Genomic DNA, 21,081 nt, shown 5'->3' on the forward strand with positions numbered 1-21,081 from the left:
CAAGATACTTTATGTTGGGATGAAGTTAGCCCAAAAGAAAGGCTTGTAAAGGGAAAACCATGAGGGGAGGTACATATTTTAAAGAGGAAAGGAAAAAATGGAGAATCAAGAAGAAGGTCCATGTATTTCATGAGTAGAAAGAAAACATTTCTTCTATTGTGAAGTTTATCCTATTTTTGATTCCATTGTTTATATTCTATTTTAAGTATTACATTTTTCAGAAGATGCCTGTATTAGTCTGCTAGGGCTGCAACAACAAAATACCACAGACTAGGTGGCTTAAGCCAACAGAAATTCATTTTCTCACAGTTCTGATGGCTGAAAGTTCATCTCAAGTTCAAGCTCAAGGTGCTAGCAGGATTGGTTTCTCCTGAGGCTTCTCTCCTTGACTTAAGATGGTCACCTTCTCACTATATCCTCACATGGCCTTTAATCTGTACCCCTGTATCCCTGATATCTCCCTTCTCATATGGATAGCAGTTCTATTGTATTAGGACGCCACCCTTATGAATTCATTGAATCTTAATTACCTCTTTAAAGGCCCTATCTCCAAATATAGTCATATGTGGAATAGGGCTTCAACATATGAGTTTTGGGGGAAAACAACTAAGTCCATTAACAGTGTCAATCCCAAATAATAAATGTGTTTTGTGATCAAAAATAGTAATGTTTTATTAGAATCATTTTAGTTCCTTCAGTCTCTTCTTAAAGCATTATGGAAGACTTGTAGTTGTAGAAGGCATGAAATAATTCAGGCTGCCACTTTTAAAAGCATATTATGAAAAATATGGAATATGGAATTAGAGGACACTTACTACTTGCATGATTATGATTCACTTACCAGTTGAGCCTATGTTTTCTCATTTGTAAAATTAGGAATTCATAGCTATAATTACTCTGCACATTTTAAAATAAGAATTCAATGAGAGGGCTTCCCTGGTGGCACAGTGGTTGAGAGTCCGCCTGCCGATGCAGGGGACACGGGTTCGTGCCCTGGTCTGGGAAGATCCCACATGCCACGGAGCGGCTGGGTCCATGAGCCATGGCCGCTGAGCCTGCGCGTTTGGAGCCTGTGCTCCGCAAGGGGAGAGGCCACAACAGTGAGAGGCCCGCATACCGCAAAAAAAAAAAAAAAAAAAAAGAATTCAGTGAGATAATAGAGATAAGGGAAAGCATTACAAAATGTAAAGCACTATACAAATGTCGTTTATTTTCAGTTTTCCATAGTGTACTCCACAGAGTATAATCTGTAGTAACAATTAAAATAATATTTATTCTTTTGCAGGCAGGTTGAAGAAAAAAATTAAGCAAAATAAATCAAATCATAAGAGTGAAATAACCCATGGACAATGAATTTCAGAGGGCAAGAGAATTAAAAATTTATTTTGGAAATAAATGTTAATTATGAGGGGAAAATGTTAATATGAAGGACTTTTTTGGTTACATTTCTGATAACCAAATACTAATCTGTATAAGCAAAGTAAGCACAATGACAATGACAAAATAATAAGGAAAACTGCACAATTTTGATAAAGTGTTTTATATGAACAGTCACTCAAACTTATTTTCTTTTACATAGTAACCTTCCCTGATACACAACCTCAAGCATATGAGGCACTAAAAACACATAGTTTTATTAAGCTGGCTATGTCATCAGGTAAAATTCAGTAACAGTGTACACTGGAAAAGTGTCATATCACCTTCACCTTGCTGGAAGATGGAGAAGGACAAACTCCTTATAGCATATGATATAGGCTGGAACTTCACCAAAGTGTGTTGCTAGAACTCTTTCATGAATCTAGATCTTTTTTCACAGTATCTAGAAGTAAGGCCTGTTCTTTCCTGGGCACTGGTGACAACATGTATGGCACTAGTAGTACTTATTCTGCCAAAAGCTGGCATTGAGCAGAGATCTTGGGAGTTGTACATGGCCGTAAATGGTAGGGAAGGGATGGGGAATCAGGGACAGCTTTTACAATGGACTTTTATTCTGCATAAAGTCAAACAGAAAGGTACAACCATGCTTGTAGATATCTCTCTGCGACACAGTTCCAAGGAAAAGAGATCTATACTGATCCTTAACAGTAGTGTTTCTGTATTAAACTAAATAAAGTCTTTGAAATGTATTTCATAACAAATTGAACTTTAAAAAAATACATCTTGGGCTTCCCTGGTGGCGCAGTGGTTGACAGTCCGCCTGCCGATGCAGGGGACACGGGTTCGTGCCCCGGTCCAGGAAGATCCCACATGCCGCGGAGTGGCTGGGCCCGTGAGCCATGGCCGCTGAGCCTGCGCGTCCGGAGCCTGTGCTCCGCATCGGGAGAGGCCACAGTGGTGAGAGGCCCGCATACCGCAAAAAAAAAAAAAAAAAAATCATCCCTTCAAAAGTACAAATGAGAGATGGCATTACTGAAATTGGAGTCAGAGAAAATAACTTGAAGTTAGCTTTTAACTATTGCCTTACTACTCCATCAAGTAGTATGAAGTCAAAAATAATTTTTCCATCACCTGGAAAAATTTGCACAACAAATGTGCTTATATTCCCAGCAATGACACAATTGACACATAATTTTTAAAAGCCAATGCTAAATATTAATACAATTATATTATTATTTACTTTTAACATTAACATTAATAAATAATATTTGATTTTCAACTTATTAAATTTTCTTACTTTGTGTTTTCTTTTTGGAAATTCTGATAATTTTATATGTAAACAATATATATTATAATAATTTTTACTGTTTATAATGTTAAGAATTCAATTACACTTGTTTAAAAATGTGCTGCTAAATATTATATTTGAATTGTGTTAAATGCTTAGTGTCAAAAATTTTGTTTACTAAATCTTGAATTTCTATTTTGCAAAAGTAGGTATTGAAATACCAGTATTGGCATTTTGCTCTGGTGTTGCTTTTATTAGGAAAAATGTTAAAAGGCTGCTGTTTTCATTCATAGATGATGGCAGGTTGAACATAGATAATGGTGATTGGGAAGAAAGAGAAATATTTTTTTTAACATCTTTATTGGAGTATAATTGCTTTACAATGGTGTGTTAGTTGCTGCTTTATAACAAAGTGAATCAGCTATACATATACATATATTACCATATCTCCTCCCTCTTGCATCTCCCTCCCACCCTCCCTATCCCATCCCTCTAGGTGGTCACAAAGCACCAAGCTGATCTCTCTGTGCTATGCAGCTGCTGCACACTAGCAATCTGTTTTACATTTGGTAGTGTATATATGTGCATGCCACTCTCTCACTTCGTCCCAGCTTACCCTTCCCTCTCCCCATGTCCTCAAGTCCACTCTCTACAGCTGAGTCTTTATACCTGTCCTGCCCCTAGATTCTTTGGAACGTTTTTTTTTTTTAGATTCCATTATACATGGTATTTGTTTTTCTCTTTCTGACATACTTCACTCTGTATGACAGTCTCTAGGTCCATTCAACTCACTACAATTAACTGAATTTCCTTTCTTTTTATGGCTAAGTAATATTCCACTGTATATATGTGCCACATCTTCTTTATCCATTCATCTGTTGATGGACACTTAGGATGCTTCCATATCTTGGCGATTGTAAGTAGTGCTGCAATGAACATTGTGCTACAGGTATATTTTTGAATTATGGATGTCTCAGGGTATATGCTCAGTAGTGGGATTGCTGGGTCACATGGTAGCTCTATTTTTTGTTTTTTAAGTAACCTTCATACTGTTCTCCATAGTGGCTGTATCAATTTACATTCCCACCAACAGTGCAAGAGGGTTCCCTTTTCTCCACACCCTCTCCAACATTTATTGTTTGTAGATTTTTAGATGATGGCCATTATGACTTGTGTGAGGAGATACCTCATTGTAGTTCTGATTTGCATTTCTCTAATGATTAGTAATGTTGATCATCCTTTCATGTGTTTGTTGGCAATCTGTATATCTTCTTTGGAGAAATGTCTTTTTAGGTCTTCTGCCCATTTTTGGATTGGGTTGTTTGTTTTTTTAATATTGAGCTCCGTGAGCTGCTTGTAAATTTTAGAGATTAATCCTTTGTCAGTTGCTTCATTTGAAAATCTTTTCTCCCATTCTGAGGGTTGTCTTTTCATCTTGTTTTTGTTTTCCTTTGCTGTGCATAAGCTTTTAAGTTTCATTAGGTCCCATTTGTTTATTTTTGTTTTTATTTCCATTACTCTAGGAGGTGGGTCAAAAAGGATCCTGGTGTGATTTATGTCATAGAGTGTTCTTCCTATATTTTCCACTAAGAGTTTTATAGTGTCTGGACTTACATTTAGGTCTTTAATCCATTTTGAGTTTATTTTTGTGCATGGTTTTTGGGAGTGTTCTAATTTCATTCTTTTACATGTAGCTGTCCAGTTTTCCCAACAACATTGATTAAAGAGGTTGTCTTTTCTCCCTTGTGTATCCTTGCCTCCTTTATCAAAAATTAGGTGACCATAGGTGTGTGGGTTTATCTCTGGGCTTTCTATCCTGTTTCATTGATTTGTATTTCTGTTTTTGTGCCAGTACCATACTGTCTTGATTACTGTAGCTTTGTAGTATAGTCTGAAGTCAGGGAGCCTAATTCCTCCAGCTCCGTTTTTCTTTCTCAAGATTGCTTTGGCTATTTGGGCTCTTTTGTGTTTCCATACAAACTGTGAAATTTTTTTGTTCTACTTCTGTGAAAATGCCCGTGGTAGTTTGATAGGAATTGCATTGAATCTGTAGATTTCTTTGGGTAGTATAGTCATTTTCACAATGTTGATTCTTCCAATCGAAGAACATGGTATATCTCTCCATCTATTTGTATCATCTTTAATTTCTTTCATCAGTGTCTTATAGATTTCTGCATACAGATCTATTATCTCCTTAGGTAAGTTTATTGCTAGGTATTTTATTCTTTTTATTACAATGGTAAATGAGAGTGTTTCCTTAATTTCTCTTTCAGATTTTTCATCATTAGTGTATAGGAGTGTACAAGATTTCTGTGCATTAATTTTGTATCCTGCTGCTTTACCAAATTCATTGATTAGCTCTGATAGTTTTCTATTAGCATCTTTAATATTCTCTATGTATAGTATCATGTCATCTGCAAACAGTGACAGCTTTACTTCTTTTCTTCTTTTTCAATTTGGATTCCTTTTATTTCTTTTTCTTCTCTGATTGCTGTTGCTAAAACTTCCAAAATTATGTTGAATAATAGTGGTGAAAGTGGACAACCTTGTCTTGTTCCTGATCTTAGTGGAAATGGTTTCAGTTTTTCACCATTGAGAATGATGTTGGCTGTGGGTATGTCATATATGGCCTTTATTATGTTGAGGTAAGTTCTCTCTATGCCTACTTTCTGCAGGGTTTTTATCATAAATGGGTGTTGAATTTTGTCAAAAGCTTTCCCTGCACCTATTGAGATGATCATATGGTTTTTCTCCTTCAATATGTTAATATGGTGTATCACATTGATTGATTTGCGTATATTGAAGAATCCTTGCATTCCTGGGAAAAACCCCACTTGATCATGGTGTATGATTCTTTAAATATGCTGTTGGATTCTGTTTGCTAGTATTTTGTTGAGGATTTTTGCATCTATGTTCATCAGTGCTATTGGCCTGTAGTTTTCTTTCTTTGTGGCATCTGTGTCTGGTTTTGGTATCAGGATGATGGTGGCTGCAGAGAATGAGTTTGGGAGCATTCCTTGCTCTGCTCTATTTTGGAAGAGTTTGAGAAGGATAGATATTAGCTCTTCTCTAAATGTTTGATAGAATTCACCTGTGAAGCCATTTGGTTATTGGCTTTTGTTTGTTGGAAGATTTTTAATCACAGTTTCAATTTCAGTGCTTGTTATTGGCCTGTTTATATTTTCTATTTCTTCCAGGTTCAGTCTTGGAAGGTTGTGCTTTTCTAAGAATGTGCCCATTTCTCCAGGTTGTCTATTTTATTGACATATAGTCACTTGTAGTAATCCCTCATGATCCTTTGTATTTCTGCAGTGTCAGTTGTTACTTCTCCTTTTTCATTTCTATTTCTATTGATTTGAGTCTTCTCCCTCTTTTTCTTGATGAGTCTGGCTAATGGTTTACCAATTTTGTTTATCTTCTCAAAGAACCAGCTTTTATTTTTATTGATGTTTGCTATTGTTTCCTTCATTTCTTTTTATTTTATTTCTGATCTGATCTTTATGATTTCTTTTTTTCTGCTAACTTTGGTGTTTTTTTGTTCTTTCTCTGATTGCTTTAAGTTTAGGGTTAGGTTGTTTATTTGAGATGTTTCTTGTTTCTTTAGGTAGGATTGTATTCCTATGAACTTCCCTCTTAGAACTGCTTTTGCTGCATCCCATACATTTTTGGTCATTTTGTTTTCATTGTCATTTGTTTCTAGGTATTTTTTGATTTCCTCTTTGATTTCTTCAGTGATCTCTTCATTATTTAGTAGTATACTGTTTAGCCTCCATGGACTTGTATTTTTTACAGATTTTTTCATGTAATTGATATCTAGTCTCATAGCATTGTGGTTGGAAAAGTTACGTGATACGATTTCAATTTTCTTAAATTTACCAAGGCTTGTTTTGTGATCCAAGGTATGATCTATCCTGGAGAATGTTCCATGCGCCCTTGAGAAGAAAGTGTATTCTGTTGCTTTTGGATGTAATGTCCTCTAAATATTAATAAAGTCCATCTTGTTTAATGTGTCATTTAAAGCTTGTGTGTCCTTATTTATTTTCATTTTGGATGATCTGTCCATTGCTGAAAGTGGGGTGTTAAAGTCCCCTACTATGATTGTGTTACTGTCGATTTCCGCTGTTGTGGCTTTTAGCCTTTGCCTTACTGTATTGAGGTGCTCCTATGTTGGGTGCATAAATATTTACAATTGTTATATCTTCTTCTTGGATTGATCCATTGATTATTATATAGTGTCCTTCTTTGTGTCTTTTAGTAGTCTTTATCATAAAGTCTATTTTGTCTGATATGAGAATTGCTACTCCAGCTTTCTTCTGATTTCCATTTGCATGGAATATCTTTTTCCATCCCCACTTTCAGTCAGTATATGTCCCTAGGTCTGAAGTGGGTCTTTTGTAGACAGCACATGTATGGGTCTTGTTCTTGTATCCATTCAGCTAGTCTATGTCTTTTGGTTGGAACAGTAAATCCATTTACATTTAAGGTAATTATCTATATGTATGTTTCCTATTACCATTTTCTTAATTGTTTTGGGTTTGTTATTGTAGGTCTTTCCCTTCTCTTGTGTTTCCTGAATAGAGAAGGTCGTTTAGTATTTGTTGTGAAGCTGGTTTGGTGGTGCTGAATTCTCTTAGCTTTTGCTTGTCTGTAAAGGTTTTAATTTCTCCGTCAAATCTGTATGAGATCTTTGCTGGGTACAGTAATCTTGGTTGTAGTTTTTTCCCTTCATCACTTTAAGTATGTCCTGCCACTCCCTTCTGGCTTGTAGAGTTTCTGCCGAAAGATCAGCTGTTAACCTTATGGGGATTCCCTTGTGTGTTATTTGTTGCTTTTCCCTTGCTGCTTTAAATGTTTTTTTCTTTGTATTTAAAATTTGATAGTTTGATTAATATGTGTCTTGGCATGTTTCTCCTTGGATTTATCCTATATGGGACTCTCTGCACTTCCTGGACTTGATTGACTATTTCCTTTCCCATATTAGGGAAGTTTTCAACTATAATCTCTTAAATATTTTCTCAATCCCTTTCTTTTTCCCTTCTTCTTCTGGAACGCCTATAATTTGAATGTTGGTGCATTTAATGTTGTCCCAGAGGTCTCTGAGACTTCCTCAATTCTTTCCATTCTTTTTTCTTTATTCTGCTATGTGGCTGTTATTTCCACTATTTTATCTTCTAGGTCACTTATCTGTTCTTCTGCCTCAGTTATTCTGCTATTGATTCCCTCTAGAGAATTATTAATTTCATTTATTGTGTTTTTCTTCATTGTTTGTTTGCTCTTTAGTTCTTCTAGGTCCTTGTTAAATTTTTCTTATATTTTCTCCATTGTATGTCCAAGATTTTGGATCATCTTTACTATCATTAGTCTGAATTCTATTTCAGGTAGACTGCCTATTTCCTCTTGATTTGTTTGTTCTGGTGGGTTTTTACCTTGCTCCCTCATCTGCTGCATATTTCTCTGTCTTCTCGTGTTGCTTAACTTACTGTGTTTGGGGTCTCCGTTTTGCAGGCTGGAGGTTCATGTTTCCCATTGTTTTTGGTGTCTGCCCCCAGTGGCGAAGGTTGGTTCAGTGGGTTATCTAGGCTTCCTTGTGGAGGGGACTGGGGCCTGTGTTCTGTTGGATGAGATTGGATCTTGTCTTTCTTGTGGGCAGGACCATGTCCAGTGGTGTGTTTTGGGGTGTCTGTGACCTTTTTATATTTTAGGCAGCCTCTCTGCTAATGGGTGAGGTTGTGTTCCTGTGTTGCTAATTGTTTGGCATAGGGTGTCCAGCAGTGGAGTTTGCTGGTCCTTGAGTGGAGACAGCTCTTAGCGTTAAGATGGAGATCTCTGGGAGAGCTTTTGTTATTTGATATCATGTGTAGCCGGGAGATCTCTTTTTGTCCCACCTCAGAGGCACAGGCCTGACACCTGGCCGGAGCACGAAGACCCTGTCAGCCACAAAGATGAGAAGAAAAGGGAGGGAGAGTGAGAGAGAGAGAGAGAGGCAGAGAGAGAGAAAGAGAGAAAGAAAGAAAAGAAAGTTATTAAAATTAAAAAAATTTAAAAATTATTAAACATAAAAAAATTAGTGTAATAAAAAAAATAAGAAAGAAAGAAGAGAGCAATGAAACCAGAAAACAAATCCACCAATGATAATAAACGCTAAAAACAATACTAAAAAAAAAAAAAAATAGACAGACAGGACCCTAGGACAAATGTTAAAAGCAAAACTATACAGACAAAATCACACAAAGAAGCATACACATACACACTCACAAGAAAGAGAAAAAGAAAAAAATATATATATATATATAAAAGCAAGAGAGCAGCCAAATCAATAAACAAATCTACCAATGATAATAAGCTCTAAATACTAAACTAAGATGAACATAAGACCTGAAACAAATTAGATGCAGAAAGCAAACCCCATGTCTACATTTGCTCCGAAAGTCCACTGCCTCAATTTTGGGATGATTCATTGTCTATTCAGCTATTCCAGTGATGCGGAGTACATCAAGTGGATTGTGGAGATTTAATCCGCTGCTCCTGAGGCTGCTGGGAGAAATATCCCTTTCTCTTCTTTGTTCGCACAGCTCCTGGGGTTCAGCTTTGAATTTGGCCCTGGCTTTGCATGTATGTCACCTGAGGGCATCTGTTCTTCGCTCAGACAGGATGGTGTTAAAGGAGCAGCTGATTAGGTGGCTTTGGCTCCCTCAGGCCAGGGGGAGGGAGGGGTACGGAATGGGGGGTGAGCCTGCAGCGACAGAGGCTGGCGTGATATTGCGACAGCCTGTGGCGTACCGTGTGTCCTCCCAGGGAAGTTGTCCCTGGATCATGGGACCCTGGATCACGGGACCCTGACAGTGGCAGGCTGCACAGGCTCCCAGAAGGAGAGGTGTGGATAGTGACCTGTGACTGCACACAGGCTTGTTGGCGGCTGCAGCAACAGCCTTAGCCTTTCATGCCCGTCTCTGGGGTCCGCGCTGACAGCTGCAGCTCGCGCCTGTCTCTGGAGCTCATTTTTGCAGTGCTCTGAATCCCCTCTTTTCGCGCACCCCAAAACAATGGTCTCTTGCCTCTTAGGCAGTTCCAGACTTTTTCCTGATTCCCTCCCAGCTAGCTGTGGCGCACTAGCCCCCTTCAGGCTGTGTTCACGCAGCCAACCCCAGTCCTCTCCCTGCACTGTGACCAAAGCCCAAGCCTCAGCTCCCAGCCCCAACCGCTCCGGCGGGTAAGCAGACAAGCCTCCCAGGCTGGTGAGTGCTGGTTGGCACCTATCCTCTGTACAGGAATCTCTCCACTTTGCCCTCTGCACCCCTGTGGCTGCACACTCCTTTGTGGCTCCAGCATTTCCCCGCCACCTGCCAACCCCTCTCTCTGCCAGTGAACGGGCTTCCTAGTGTGTGGAAACCTTTCCTCCTTCACAGCTCCTTCCCACTGGTGCAGGTCCCGTCTCTATTCTTTTGTCTCTGTTTATTCTTTTTTCTTTTGCCCTACCCAGGTACGTGGGGAGTTTCTTGCCTTTTGGGAGGTCTGAGGACTTCTGCCAGCATTCAGTAGGTGTTCTGTAGGAGTTGTTCCACATGTAGATGTATTTCTGATGTATTTGTGGGGAGGAAGGTGATCTCCACAACTTACTCCTCCGCCATGTTGAAGGTCTCCAAGAAATTTTTTAAATGAGACGGAATCTGCCAGACTTGGCAATTTGGGTGATATGGTGTATACAGAAAAAAGAAGGGGAAAGAAGGATACTGTGGTTTCTTGTATGAACTTTGAGTAAATGTAGTTATGAACATTACCATTCACGTGGAGAGGGAACGTGAGAAAATGGAGGAAGAAGGGGAGAGGAAACAGAAGAACAAGCAAGAAGACAAAATAGCAAATAGTATCATTTCAGAAATGCCACAATTTCAATGATTAAATAAGTGTTTAAAATGGTTTTGAAGAACCTACAGGCAGGACAGGAATAAAGACACAGACATAGAGAATGGACTTGAGGATATGGGAAGGGTAAGCTGGGACGAAGTGAGAGAGTGGCATGGACATATATACACTACCAAATGTAAAATAGATAGGTAGTGGGAAGCAGCCACATAGCACAGGGAGATCAGCTGGGTGCTTTGTGACCACCTACGGGGGTGGGTTAGGGAGGGTGGGAGGGAGATGCAAGAGGGAGGAGATATGGGGATATATGTATACGTATAACTCATTCACTTTGTTATACAGCAGAAACTAACACACCATTGTAAAGCAATTATACTCCAATGAAGATGTTAAAAAAATAAATAAATAAGTGTTTGAAAAATTCATAGACCCTCCCCCTGCCATCTCTATTCTATTTTATGCACCAAATACACTGTGATGGATTTGCCATCTCTTCTGGGGCAGCAAAGTCTAACTGATGACATGGTAAAGCAGACCATGAATGGCAAACAACAGGAGCCTCAGCACAGTTCTCCCTTCAGTTTCTTAAACTTGTGCTACTTTGAATCTGACCAGAGCCAGTTCCCCCACTGTTTATTGCCAGTAAGTGAGGTTAAGACTAGTTTCTAATCTTACAGTTAGGAAAGCAGTGTATGTATGTGGAGGCCTGGTACACACTTGCATTCCTATGATGGGAATCTGAATATATTTTACCAGAAAGATAATTCTCTTCAGTGATTATTTCTATAGTATCATTAAGACATTCCTTTGTATACATTATAGATTTAACAACCTGTTAATATCTGATCAATGAACCTAACCACTTTTATCTGGAACTTGGAAAATGCCACTTTAAAAATCTAGTTAGAAAATAATTTATGAACACTAATTGGAAGTTACTAATGTGAAGTTTGAAAGTTTTGATACAATTGGTCTGTTTTAAGAGCATCAGAGTACATCACGCTACTCGAATTCGTGTTAAGGATATTATACTCAGAATTGCTCTTTACCTTTTAGCTTGTGAGCACTTTAATTTCTGATCTTTTTTTTGCTACATCTTTAGAAATTCATGTTATAGTTAATGTGGAAAAAATATTGTATATAGCTCTCTCCGTTCCTATACCGAATTTGAAGATTCTAAGGAGAGGGCTTTAAATGTTTTAATCCCCTAATTGTCCAAAAGGCCTGAAGCTTCTTAAAGCTTACTGAAGAGTTGAATGGTGCTGTAACTTTGTTTTCTGTAATTGAAGTTGAGAAAAACTAGAAACGAGCCTACATTTAGCATTAGTCAAATGACTGTCTTGATATTCAAGTAGCACTCTGATATTTTGATATTGGCTTATTTTTCCCATGTTTAAGGCTCGTTGAATTGTCAAACAAAAATGACTTCTGAAGTCTTAGGACATTTTTAGGTCCTACTGTGAACAAGCAATGTAGGCGTTTTCTTCTGAATTTTATTTCAGATATCTCTACCGCAGGACCTCTTGGCACGGGAAGCACCACCACCAGTACCACCCTTCGGACCACAACTTGGAACCCAGGCAGGAGTACCACCCCATCGGTGTCAGGAAGAAGAAACCGGAATACCAGCACCCCATCTCCAGCAGCTGAGGTACTTGACGACATTACCACACACCTTCTGTCAGGATCGTCCCAAATTCCAGCTCTGGAAGAGAGCTGTGAGGCTGTGGAAGCTCGAGAAATCATGTGGTTTAAGACCCGTCAAGGACAGATGGCAAAGCAGCCGTGCCCTGCAGGAACTATAGGTAAGTCTGTCCTACAAAGCTGAGCTAAAAGTGTATTGTTACTTTGGCTTGCTTTCCTAGTTTTTTGGGTTTTTTTGTTTTTTTTTTTTTTTGGTCACAACATAGTTTTGTTACTTAACATTTGATTAAATTCTGGACTCAGCTAAATTACAATTTATAGCCAAGTATTTTCAGAGTTTGAGAATGCAACCTGAAGAAGTCACAGGTGAGAATTTGGTGGGAATACGTGTGAGATCAATAGTTTTCACCCATGCTGTGAGGTCAAGTTACAATTAAGCTATGGATGTCCCAGCTACTCCAAAGGGCCAGCTCACCTATGCAACAGCCCAGAGTGAATCACTGGATTGGTGGGAGCTAGTTCTCATGCTTGTCACCAACTGTCAAATGTTTATTGCAGAAAACTAGATCAAGGACTTCTGTATTAGATGATCATTGAAGCTACCTAACATTTAACAAAAGAGAAGATTTGACTATCCTTTATTACCAGTTATCATAGCTGTCCTTTAATAGTTGGAGCCTCTTGACATACATAGTCAGGGATGATGCTGGCAGGAGCCAACCTCCTCTTACACAGCATCCACTAGAGAGATCAATCCTGCATTGTTTTCTCTAGGAGGTAGTCAAGAACTAGATAGCTCTCTGCCCCCCCACCTTTTTCTTTTCACTGATGTGATTTATAATATGACCAATGGTAACCATATTATTAGTTACCATTTTAAGCCAGAAATAGTTTGATTTCTTATTGTTACAGATATTGATCTTCATAAAACTAATACTTGACACCCTGCATAAAATTTGCATTATTGCATAAAATGTGTAAATAAAACAAATGCATAATAGACGTCACTAGACTAGCATTGTTGGGGGCTGTGATTTTGGGTGTTATTGATTTGGTTACTTCAATAGGTTTGTCTTAACAAAGTTTCAATGTGGAAATGTCCGTCTGAATTCCATGGTATATGAAGTGGTGGGAAGATAAGAAGATATATAAAAGTGCACATTTAATTTGTTTTCATCAAAGTGTTTAAAAATATTCTGAGATCTTCCTTCCCTTTATGAAGGGGCACAATACTTAGTTCCAGAGTTTTCTGTGGTACTGGAATCAGAAAACATTTTGAACTTATCTCTTAGCGTTGTCCCCTTAGTTTTGGACCTCAGTTCCTTTATCTCTAAAAGAGAAATAACAACAGCCCCCCTTTCTTCAGATGTTTGTTGTAGAGGTTAGTGAAATACTTTATTTGAAAGCAGTTTGCAGACTGCAAAGCACTACAGAAATATGTTGTTCTTGTTCTGTGAAAATTGAGAAAGGGATTTACAGGAAACCTTCTGAAGCCCTCCGTCCCAGGTGACTGTGCTTACTCTGCGGTCTTCTTTTTACCCTTTCTCTGTCCCCTCTGCTGTGCCCCCTGTTCAAGGCCCACACAGTCTTTTCTCACCTGAATTATTGCAATAGCTTCCTCACAACTTCCATATCACTCCCTGAAATTCATCCTCCATGCTCCTGCCACAGTTATCTTTCTACAGCCTAAATCAGCCCATTTGTCTCCTCTCCGTAATGGTCTTCATTGATTTTCCATCACCTACAGATGACAGACAAGGGCGTTTATGATCTGGCTCTGCCAGCCGTTCCAACTCCATTAAATACAACTCCCTTACCCAGTAGACCTCAATTCAAAACACTTGATGATTCCCAAAGACAGCATATTTTTCCTTTGCCTGGAATGCCCTTACCCACCTTGTTTTCCTGAAAAACCTGCAAACTGATTCCTTTAAGACTCAACCGCTACCTTGCCTCTGAAAACTCAAGCAGTAAGCCCCATGGAGTCAGGTACCACATTCATCTAATTCATGAAGTTATTCCCTGTACCTGGTATAGTTGTCAGCAAATGCTTTAAAAACATTGAGTGTTTGTTGTATTATGTTTCTGTAATGCTAGTTGCTTGCTAGGCACTGTACATGGTGTTTTAATAGACATTACCTCAGTTTAATGATAATAGTCTTACCTTTACTCATATTTGAACATATTAGGGATATAAAGTCATTATAAGAAAGATGGTTTGAACATTTGAAACAGACCTATTTCTCTCATTATTTTAGGAGTATCAACTTACCTATGCCTGGCTCCTGATGGAATCTGGGATCCCCAAGGACCAGACCTTAGCAACTGTTCTTCTCCTTGGGTCAGCCATATAACACAGAAGGTAAATCGTGTCACTGACAAGGAAGGCTTTGCCAGATCTAGATCCTCTGTTGTTGATTATAACTGCTGAAAACAAAATAGTCAATAATTTTTAAATTAATGTGGAAAAAATTCTCCATTTTATTTTAATTTAAGATTTAATGACAAGCCTATTATGCTATGAGCTAATTCTAGAATTTTGTTGTTCTTAAAGGGGAAATCCATGTACTTCCTCTAAGCCAGGCAGTATTGCTTATGATAATTTTATTATTAATAAAATTTTTATGGTATTGTGAACTACAGATATAAAAGTCCAAGAGGTATTATAAATCAAGCAAGCAGAAGCTTCTAGCATATATACATATGGATTTTCCTGTGGAAATAATAATTACAAAAAAAAAGTCTACCTTTGGAATCTTAATCCATTTGATAAATGTTCTGTAACCTAATCATTTATCAGTGTTAAAAGTATACACACGTGTGACAGAATCTTGCAGACTCAAATTTGCAGGGCTTATTTGGTTGCAATATGTTGAACATTTTTATTATTAATGCACTGTGGGGCTTTGAATTGATTTCATTGCAAACAGAGACCAGATGTGCATTTATGCCAAAAGGGCTATGGGATGAATCCTTATTATAGCAATTTGTGCGGATTTATGCACTCTTAAAATGGAGAGTCCTTCTATGTTACATTAGCTATGCTGAGGAATTTCTGAAAGAGATTTTTCCTGAGAAGTATTACAAATGATGGCCTTACTAAAAGCCTCTCTGTGCCATTTGCTCTTTTCTCTATTTGTTTTTAACCAGGCTTATCCTCAATAATATACTGTTCAATAATCCATAAATATCTACCCAGTAGATTCTTTAGCAGATGAGCCATAACCATCTGTTTACCCTAAATCATGGAAGAACAGTGGTTATATTGACTCCAGTTACCCTCTTACATGTGCATCTCCATACTTGTTGCTATTCATAATGATGCTTCTCCAATTTCAGTACTGTTCCTGCCACAGTTCTTACTTATGTCCTTTGATTTTATTACAATGTAGCTCAGACCCCAGGGCAAGTAACTCTTCCTGGATGTGATCAGATTAAAAGATCAGTAGCATTCTCCTTACATTAGCGACTTTTAAAAGATATTCCCTACATACTAAGCCCGGGGGTTAATATTAATTCAGTAATAATTCACCTAGAAAGTGAGTATTTTCATGATAATTCCTGAATATGGTTGGCCTATTTCATTGCAGAAATTACTGGTGACTTTAACTGATAATGATGCTTAATTCTTTTCTTTCCTCTGCAGACCTGCTAATCTTGTGACAAAAGGCACAATTCCTTTCAAAGAGCAGACAGCTCTTGCCCATTTGATTTAGGGATGGAATGTTTTTGTTTTATAGCAAGTATGTTCCGTTCTTTTGGAGCATTTCTGTGTAATCCTGTAGCACCTGTAAAATTATGTTGTATTATAATTATATTAAGATTATTCAATTTAGAGAGTTGGAATTTATAATAATACCTTAGCTTGATTACTTATAAATTTATAGAATTGTCAAAAGTATAACAGGAGGTGTTTGAGCCCTGTGAATTGGCTTATGTAACTATTGCCAGGTCAGTGCTGGAGCTGGTGTTTAGCTGGGTCTACCTTTATCAACATGTCACATTTAGCCACAACACTGGCTACACTGTGAATAGATCATGATGGCCTTTATATCCCACACCCACTTACCTAGTCTCTCTTCACTTTTCTCCAGTCTTGTACTTATACCTCCAAGTATTTATGCTATTCATTAAACATAAATGATAGTTGAACAGGTTACCACAAAACTCTAACACTTTTAACTATTCACATCGTAAGCTTCTGAGAGAGAATTTGTATGCACTGTCCACAGAGTTATTTGTCCCTATTTTCTCTCCCTCCTCCCCAAAGCATCTTCCACAGAATTCATCCCTTTGCTCATTTACTCCCTCAGGACCTGAGTCCCAAAAACAAACAGATGGAACCTTTGAAGAGGGTTTGTTTACAGTGGCATTTGTGGGAGCAGAGGTGAACTGCAAGGGCTTGAGAGGAACCCAGAGCTAGTAACAGGGATGGAGCTGTTCCCAACCCCAGGCCTCTGTTGCCAGATCAATGGAATGACGGAAAACTGGTAACAGGGTATCCTTGAGAGGAAAGATGACCTATACAGACAAGAGACACAACCTAGCCTCAGGCAACTCTTCAGAAAAGATCTAGGGGAATAAATACTCTGATCTCACCCACTCACCTCTTCCAGCCTCCTCACCTGCCCAGCCTCACCACTGGCCAAACCCAAACAAAAGCCAGAGAAGAGGGGTGCTCTTACTAACATCATGTAAGTCCACTTCCTAGGGCAGAGAGAAGGATGGAGGAGGATGGAAAGGGGCCTTCCTTGAATTAGCAAATGGAAAGTAACCAGCAGAGTTCACAGTTTTTGCTTCCCTTCTCTCACCCCTCCTCCCTTTCCCTTGTTCCATCCTCCTTCCTCTGTTCTGACCTCCCTTCTTTTCTTTAATTTGTTTGTTAATGCCAGTGTGAAAAAGTAAAAGTGAAATAGGTATCCGGAATGATTTGTTCCTTCCCTCCTCTGCTCATTGTGGTTCAGACTTTCAACATAGAGTAACACTTGTTACCCGCAATAAAAGCATAGATGAAAAAAGAAAAGAAGGGGTGATTCTCTCATTTAAACAGTGTATTCAGTTTTCCCTCTGCAAGTTTGTGGGTGAACGTACCTTGTAACATGAGGCCCATCTCTTATGGCTTTATAGTGCCTGTGGGGAATTCCTGAGGGCTTTAAAGAAAAGACCACCCTGGATCGCAGTCACTGCATCTTTCCCATGGGAGGATCTTTCATTTTGTTATTGGTACTATTCACACACTGTATGTCAGGCACCACTGTAGACAGCAAGTATACACAAATAAGTGGATCAGGATGCTTACTTTAGTTGGAAAAAGCAAACCTTAAATTTTCATTTTCATTAAGAAATGAGTAATGTGTTTTTCCCTACAGTCAGGCCAGGAGGGAGAAAGCAAGCAGAGAATTTTGATGGTTTCTGACTCACAAATGAATTTAGGCCCCTTGCATACTGGTGAAATTATAGATTAAATTTTGAGTGATATTAAAGAATAGATTACATTTCACTAGAGAAAATCTAAGCCTTTAAAGGCAGAAGAAATTTGTTACAAACTGGCCAGAATACTTTCATAATCATGAGATTTAATAATTTGTATAGAAGGGGAAAAGCAAAAGTTGTACAAAAAGATGCAGTGGTGGAGTGTAGGGGCAGAGAGGGAAAGAGAGATTGGTAGGTGGGTGGGTAGGTGGATGAATGGGTGGACAGAAAGGTAGGTACAAAGATAAACAGATGATTGGATACAAAGATAGATTAAATAGATAGTGAGATTAGGTACATATGTCTTCAAATTAATGTTTTAAAAATATGTTTCTGGTCATACTGGAAGCCAACAAATTAGTTTAGAGCTCTGCCTTCTCTAACATATGTGGTAAAATATCCTGTTTTCTCACATTTCTTAATGACTGTTTGCTGAAATCATAGTCTCTGGCTTCAGCTTGACCTCTAGCTTGGACTCATGTTATCAAAAAGGAGTTTATACTTTCTATTTTGCATACGTTTAAAGAATTCATTGCACTTTATAATCCCTCCTGTCTTTTTTTCAATTGGAAACTGTGAAATTAAAGTTGTGAAGACTTTCTGTATTTATTTACATGTAAAGTAAGGTCTGCTTCCTACTTCATTACCTGGTCCAACTATTATATGAAAAAGATATGCCTGAATTGTTACTGGGAAATAGTCTTCTTATTACTAGCAAATTGAAATATCTTTTCGTCTGTTTGCACACAAACTACTGACAGCTTTTGAGATAATGTAAGATTCTTCCTGCATTTTCTAAAGAAGGATGTGAAGATCTAGAAATGATGTTTCTGTTTACAGTATAAAATAAGCCGGTGATTTGCTCTGGAAGACTGGTTGAATCCTGTCACCCAGATCTTAATTTCTCCATTCTTTTAGCCTCTGTAGATCTACTATGGAATGAAAGTAAATTGCTTGTTAATTTGATCAGAGGTTAGTGGAATTTCCACATCTTCAGGCTCATTTAGCCTACATTCAGTTGTAAGCTAGAAGCATTTTATTGTTTATATACCTACTTGACTCAGATTTATAGAAAAAATAGGCAGATCTTTCAAAGAAATGGTAGCTTTGTACTTAAACAATATGAGTAACTTCATCATGAATTGTTTTGACACCTGATTAATGTTTGATATAATAAATCCCATAAAATGTCAAAGCTTATTTCAAAGCAAACTGTTTTTCCTTGTGTCAAAATTTGAAATGCAAATAGTATCCATCTCTCTCATAATTATTATCTTTAACTGCAGGGTTTCCCCTCCCCTATTGAAGCCCTAGGTATAATCCCACCATTTCAATACAGGCATTAATTTACTAATCCTCACAAAACTCATAAGATTTCTCAGTGTGCATGTACTTACTTCTGAGAAATAACTTAAGCAGAATAAAAGAAATGTTAGAGATAGACATTGTAATGATGTATTTAAGCTAGAATATATGAAATAACTATTTCAATCCTGCCTCTTTGCACAGAAGACTTGAGGCAGATTCAAGATATGTGTATATTTTTGTATGGAAATAAGATAATAATAACAGTGGTGAGAGAAATAAATAGAACAATCAGAAAGAAGAGTAGCTTCTGGATGCCCGTGGAAAGAATATGGTTAGTGAAGGCCTGGTCTGAGAAGGCAACCTTTGAACTGAGCTTGAACCTTGAGGTCACAGTGACTATGAGAGAGTCCAGTTGATGCCACCACTGCCATTAACAACGAGAAAATTGGAGATGACTCTTGGTGCCTCCCTTTCCTTCCCCTCACACGTCCAATCAGATAATAGGCCTGTCAGAGTACTTGTAAATCTCTCCCACATCAGGCCAGTTGTCACTTTTCTCCACTGCTACTACCCTTAATCCACAACAGCTTCTTCTACTGCTGTGGCAGTAGACCTCACAGCAGGCCTCCTTTCATTGACTCCCGAACCCTCTAAATCCATTCTACTGAGTTTGATTTCAAATATAAGAGTGATTAGACCACTCCTATTTAGACTCTTCAGTACATTCACATCACTTTTTTTTTTTTTTTTTGCGGTACGCGGGTCTCTCACTGCTGTGGCCTCTCCCGTTGCGGAGCACAGGCTCCGGACGCGCAGGCTCAGCGGCCATGGCTCACGCACCCAGCCGCTCCGCGGCATGTGGGATCTTCCCGGACCGGGGCACAAACCCATGTCCCCTGCATCAGCAGGCGGACTCTCAACCACTGCGCCACCAGGGAAGCCCCATTCACATCACTCTTAACACAATTTTCCAAAATCGTCGTCATGACTTCCAAAGTGAGACTACTCAATCTGCTCCTTGCTTACCTCTCCAGCTGCCTAAACCCCAGTCACAAGTGCCCTTTGTGCGGCACACTTAAGACTCCCTGCCCCCCCCCCCGCCCCCTCTCCTAAAAGCTGCTGTCTGGGCCCGGAAACTCCAGCCCTCATCCCAACCTAATTCCCTCTTTTCTATTTCATCTCAGATTACACATTCTTTCTCAGAGAAGTATTTCCTAAATTTTTCCCTAACTTCATATACTAGGTTAAAATGCCTTTAAACTACTCTACCGCACTGGGATTCTGTATTGCCCTCAAAAAAAACTGAAATCAAATTCTTGTGCAGTTAATTTATTAATAGCCCTTCGCTTTCTAGTACGTAAGGTCCTGTTATTGGGAACCATTTTATCCCCAGACTTTAGCATAATACTATTAGAAATTCAAATTTTGGTTAAATGACAAATGAACATTTAGACTGAAGGAACAATTGTTGAAATTATAAGTAGAGGTAGAGATATTCTATTTTTTAAAAACTAGATATATATATTTAATACGTACAGACACACAATTTGTGCTATGTAGGTACCAAATTGAATTCTGAAGATAGAAAAATGTACTTTTTCTTTCTGTTCTGCCTTTAGTGCCCTGTCTTCCCAAACCATGATTATTTAGACTTCGCTTTTTATATAGCATCCTCTTGGCTGTCTCTCCCCGCCAGTCCCCACCAGAATTTTATCTTACCAAGTCACCCTCAACTTATCTTTTAACTTTCAACTTATTGTTACTTTCTGTTGCTTTCCCACCTAATTTCCAGGTGTTTATTACCCCTGTACTATAGTCCAATAACACCTCATATACATTCTGTTATTATGATTGCATTGTTGAATTAGTATTATCTGCCTTTATGCACCCTCCCCCGCAATACCAACTAGTAGAACGTGAGATTCCTGAGCGCAAGAGCCACATATAACATTTGTCTTTATTTCTTTAAGAAATAACCAGTGTCCAAATGATTGTCGAATGAATGAAAGAATTTTACTATGATTTCTTCAATTTTAAGAGGAAGAGAGGACCATAATGAATAACTGGTTATATTAGTTTTTATTTTACTTTAAAAACATGCTTATCACATTTTTATTATAAACATTTTT

At 38.3% G+C, this 21,081-nt stretch overlaps 1 protein-coding gene across 22 annotated transcripts in view; it reads left to right on the top strand.

Annotated features, from left to right (window-relative positions):
• ADGRL3 (adhesion G protein-coupled receptor L3) overlaps positions 1-21,081 on the top strand; it is an 874,612-nt gene that overhangs the window by 683,099 nt on the left and 170,432 nt on the right. For 14 of the 22 annotated variants that reach the window (XM_067736151.1, XM_067736152.1, XM_067736157.1 and 11 more), the window contains 2 exons: positions 12,031-12,333; positions 14,431-14,534. In XM_067736151.1, coding sequence (XP_067592252.1) covers positions 12,031-12,333; positions 14,431-14,534 — 407 coding nt within the window. The remainder of the gene's footprint in view (positions 1-12,030; positions 12,334-14,430; positions 14,535-21,081) is intronic. The other 8 variants (XM_067736154.1, XM_067736158.1, XM_067736137.1 and 5 more) reach the window with 1 other exon arrangement.

The sequence above is a fragment of the Pseudorca crassidens genome, chromosome 4 (assembly GCF_039906515.1).
Source record: "Pseudorca crassidens isolate mPseCra1 chromosome 4, mPseCra1.hap1, whole genome shotgun sequence".
NCBI lineage: Eukaryota > Metazoa > Chordata > Mammalia > Artiodactyla > Delphinidae > Pseudorca > Pseudorca crassidens.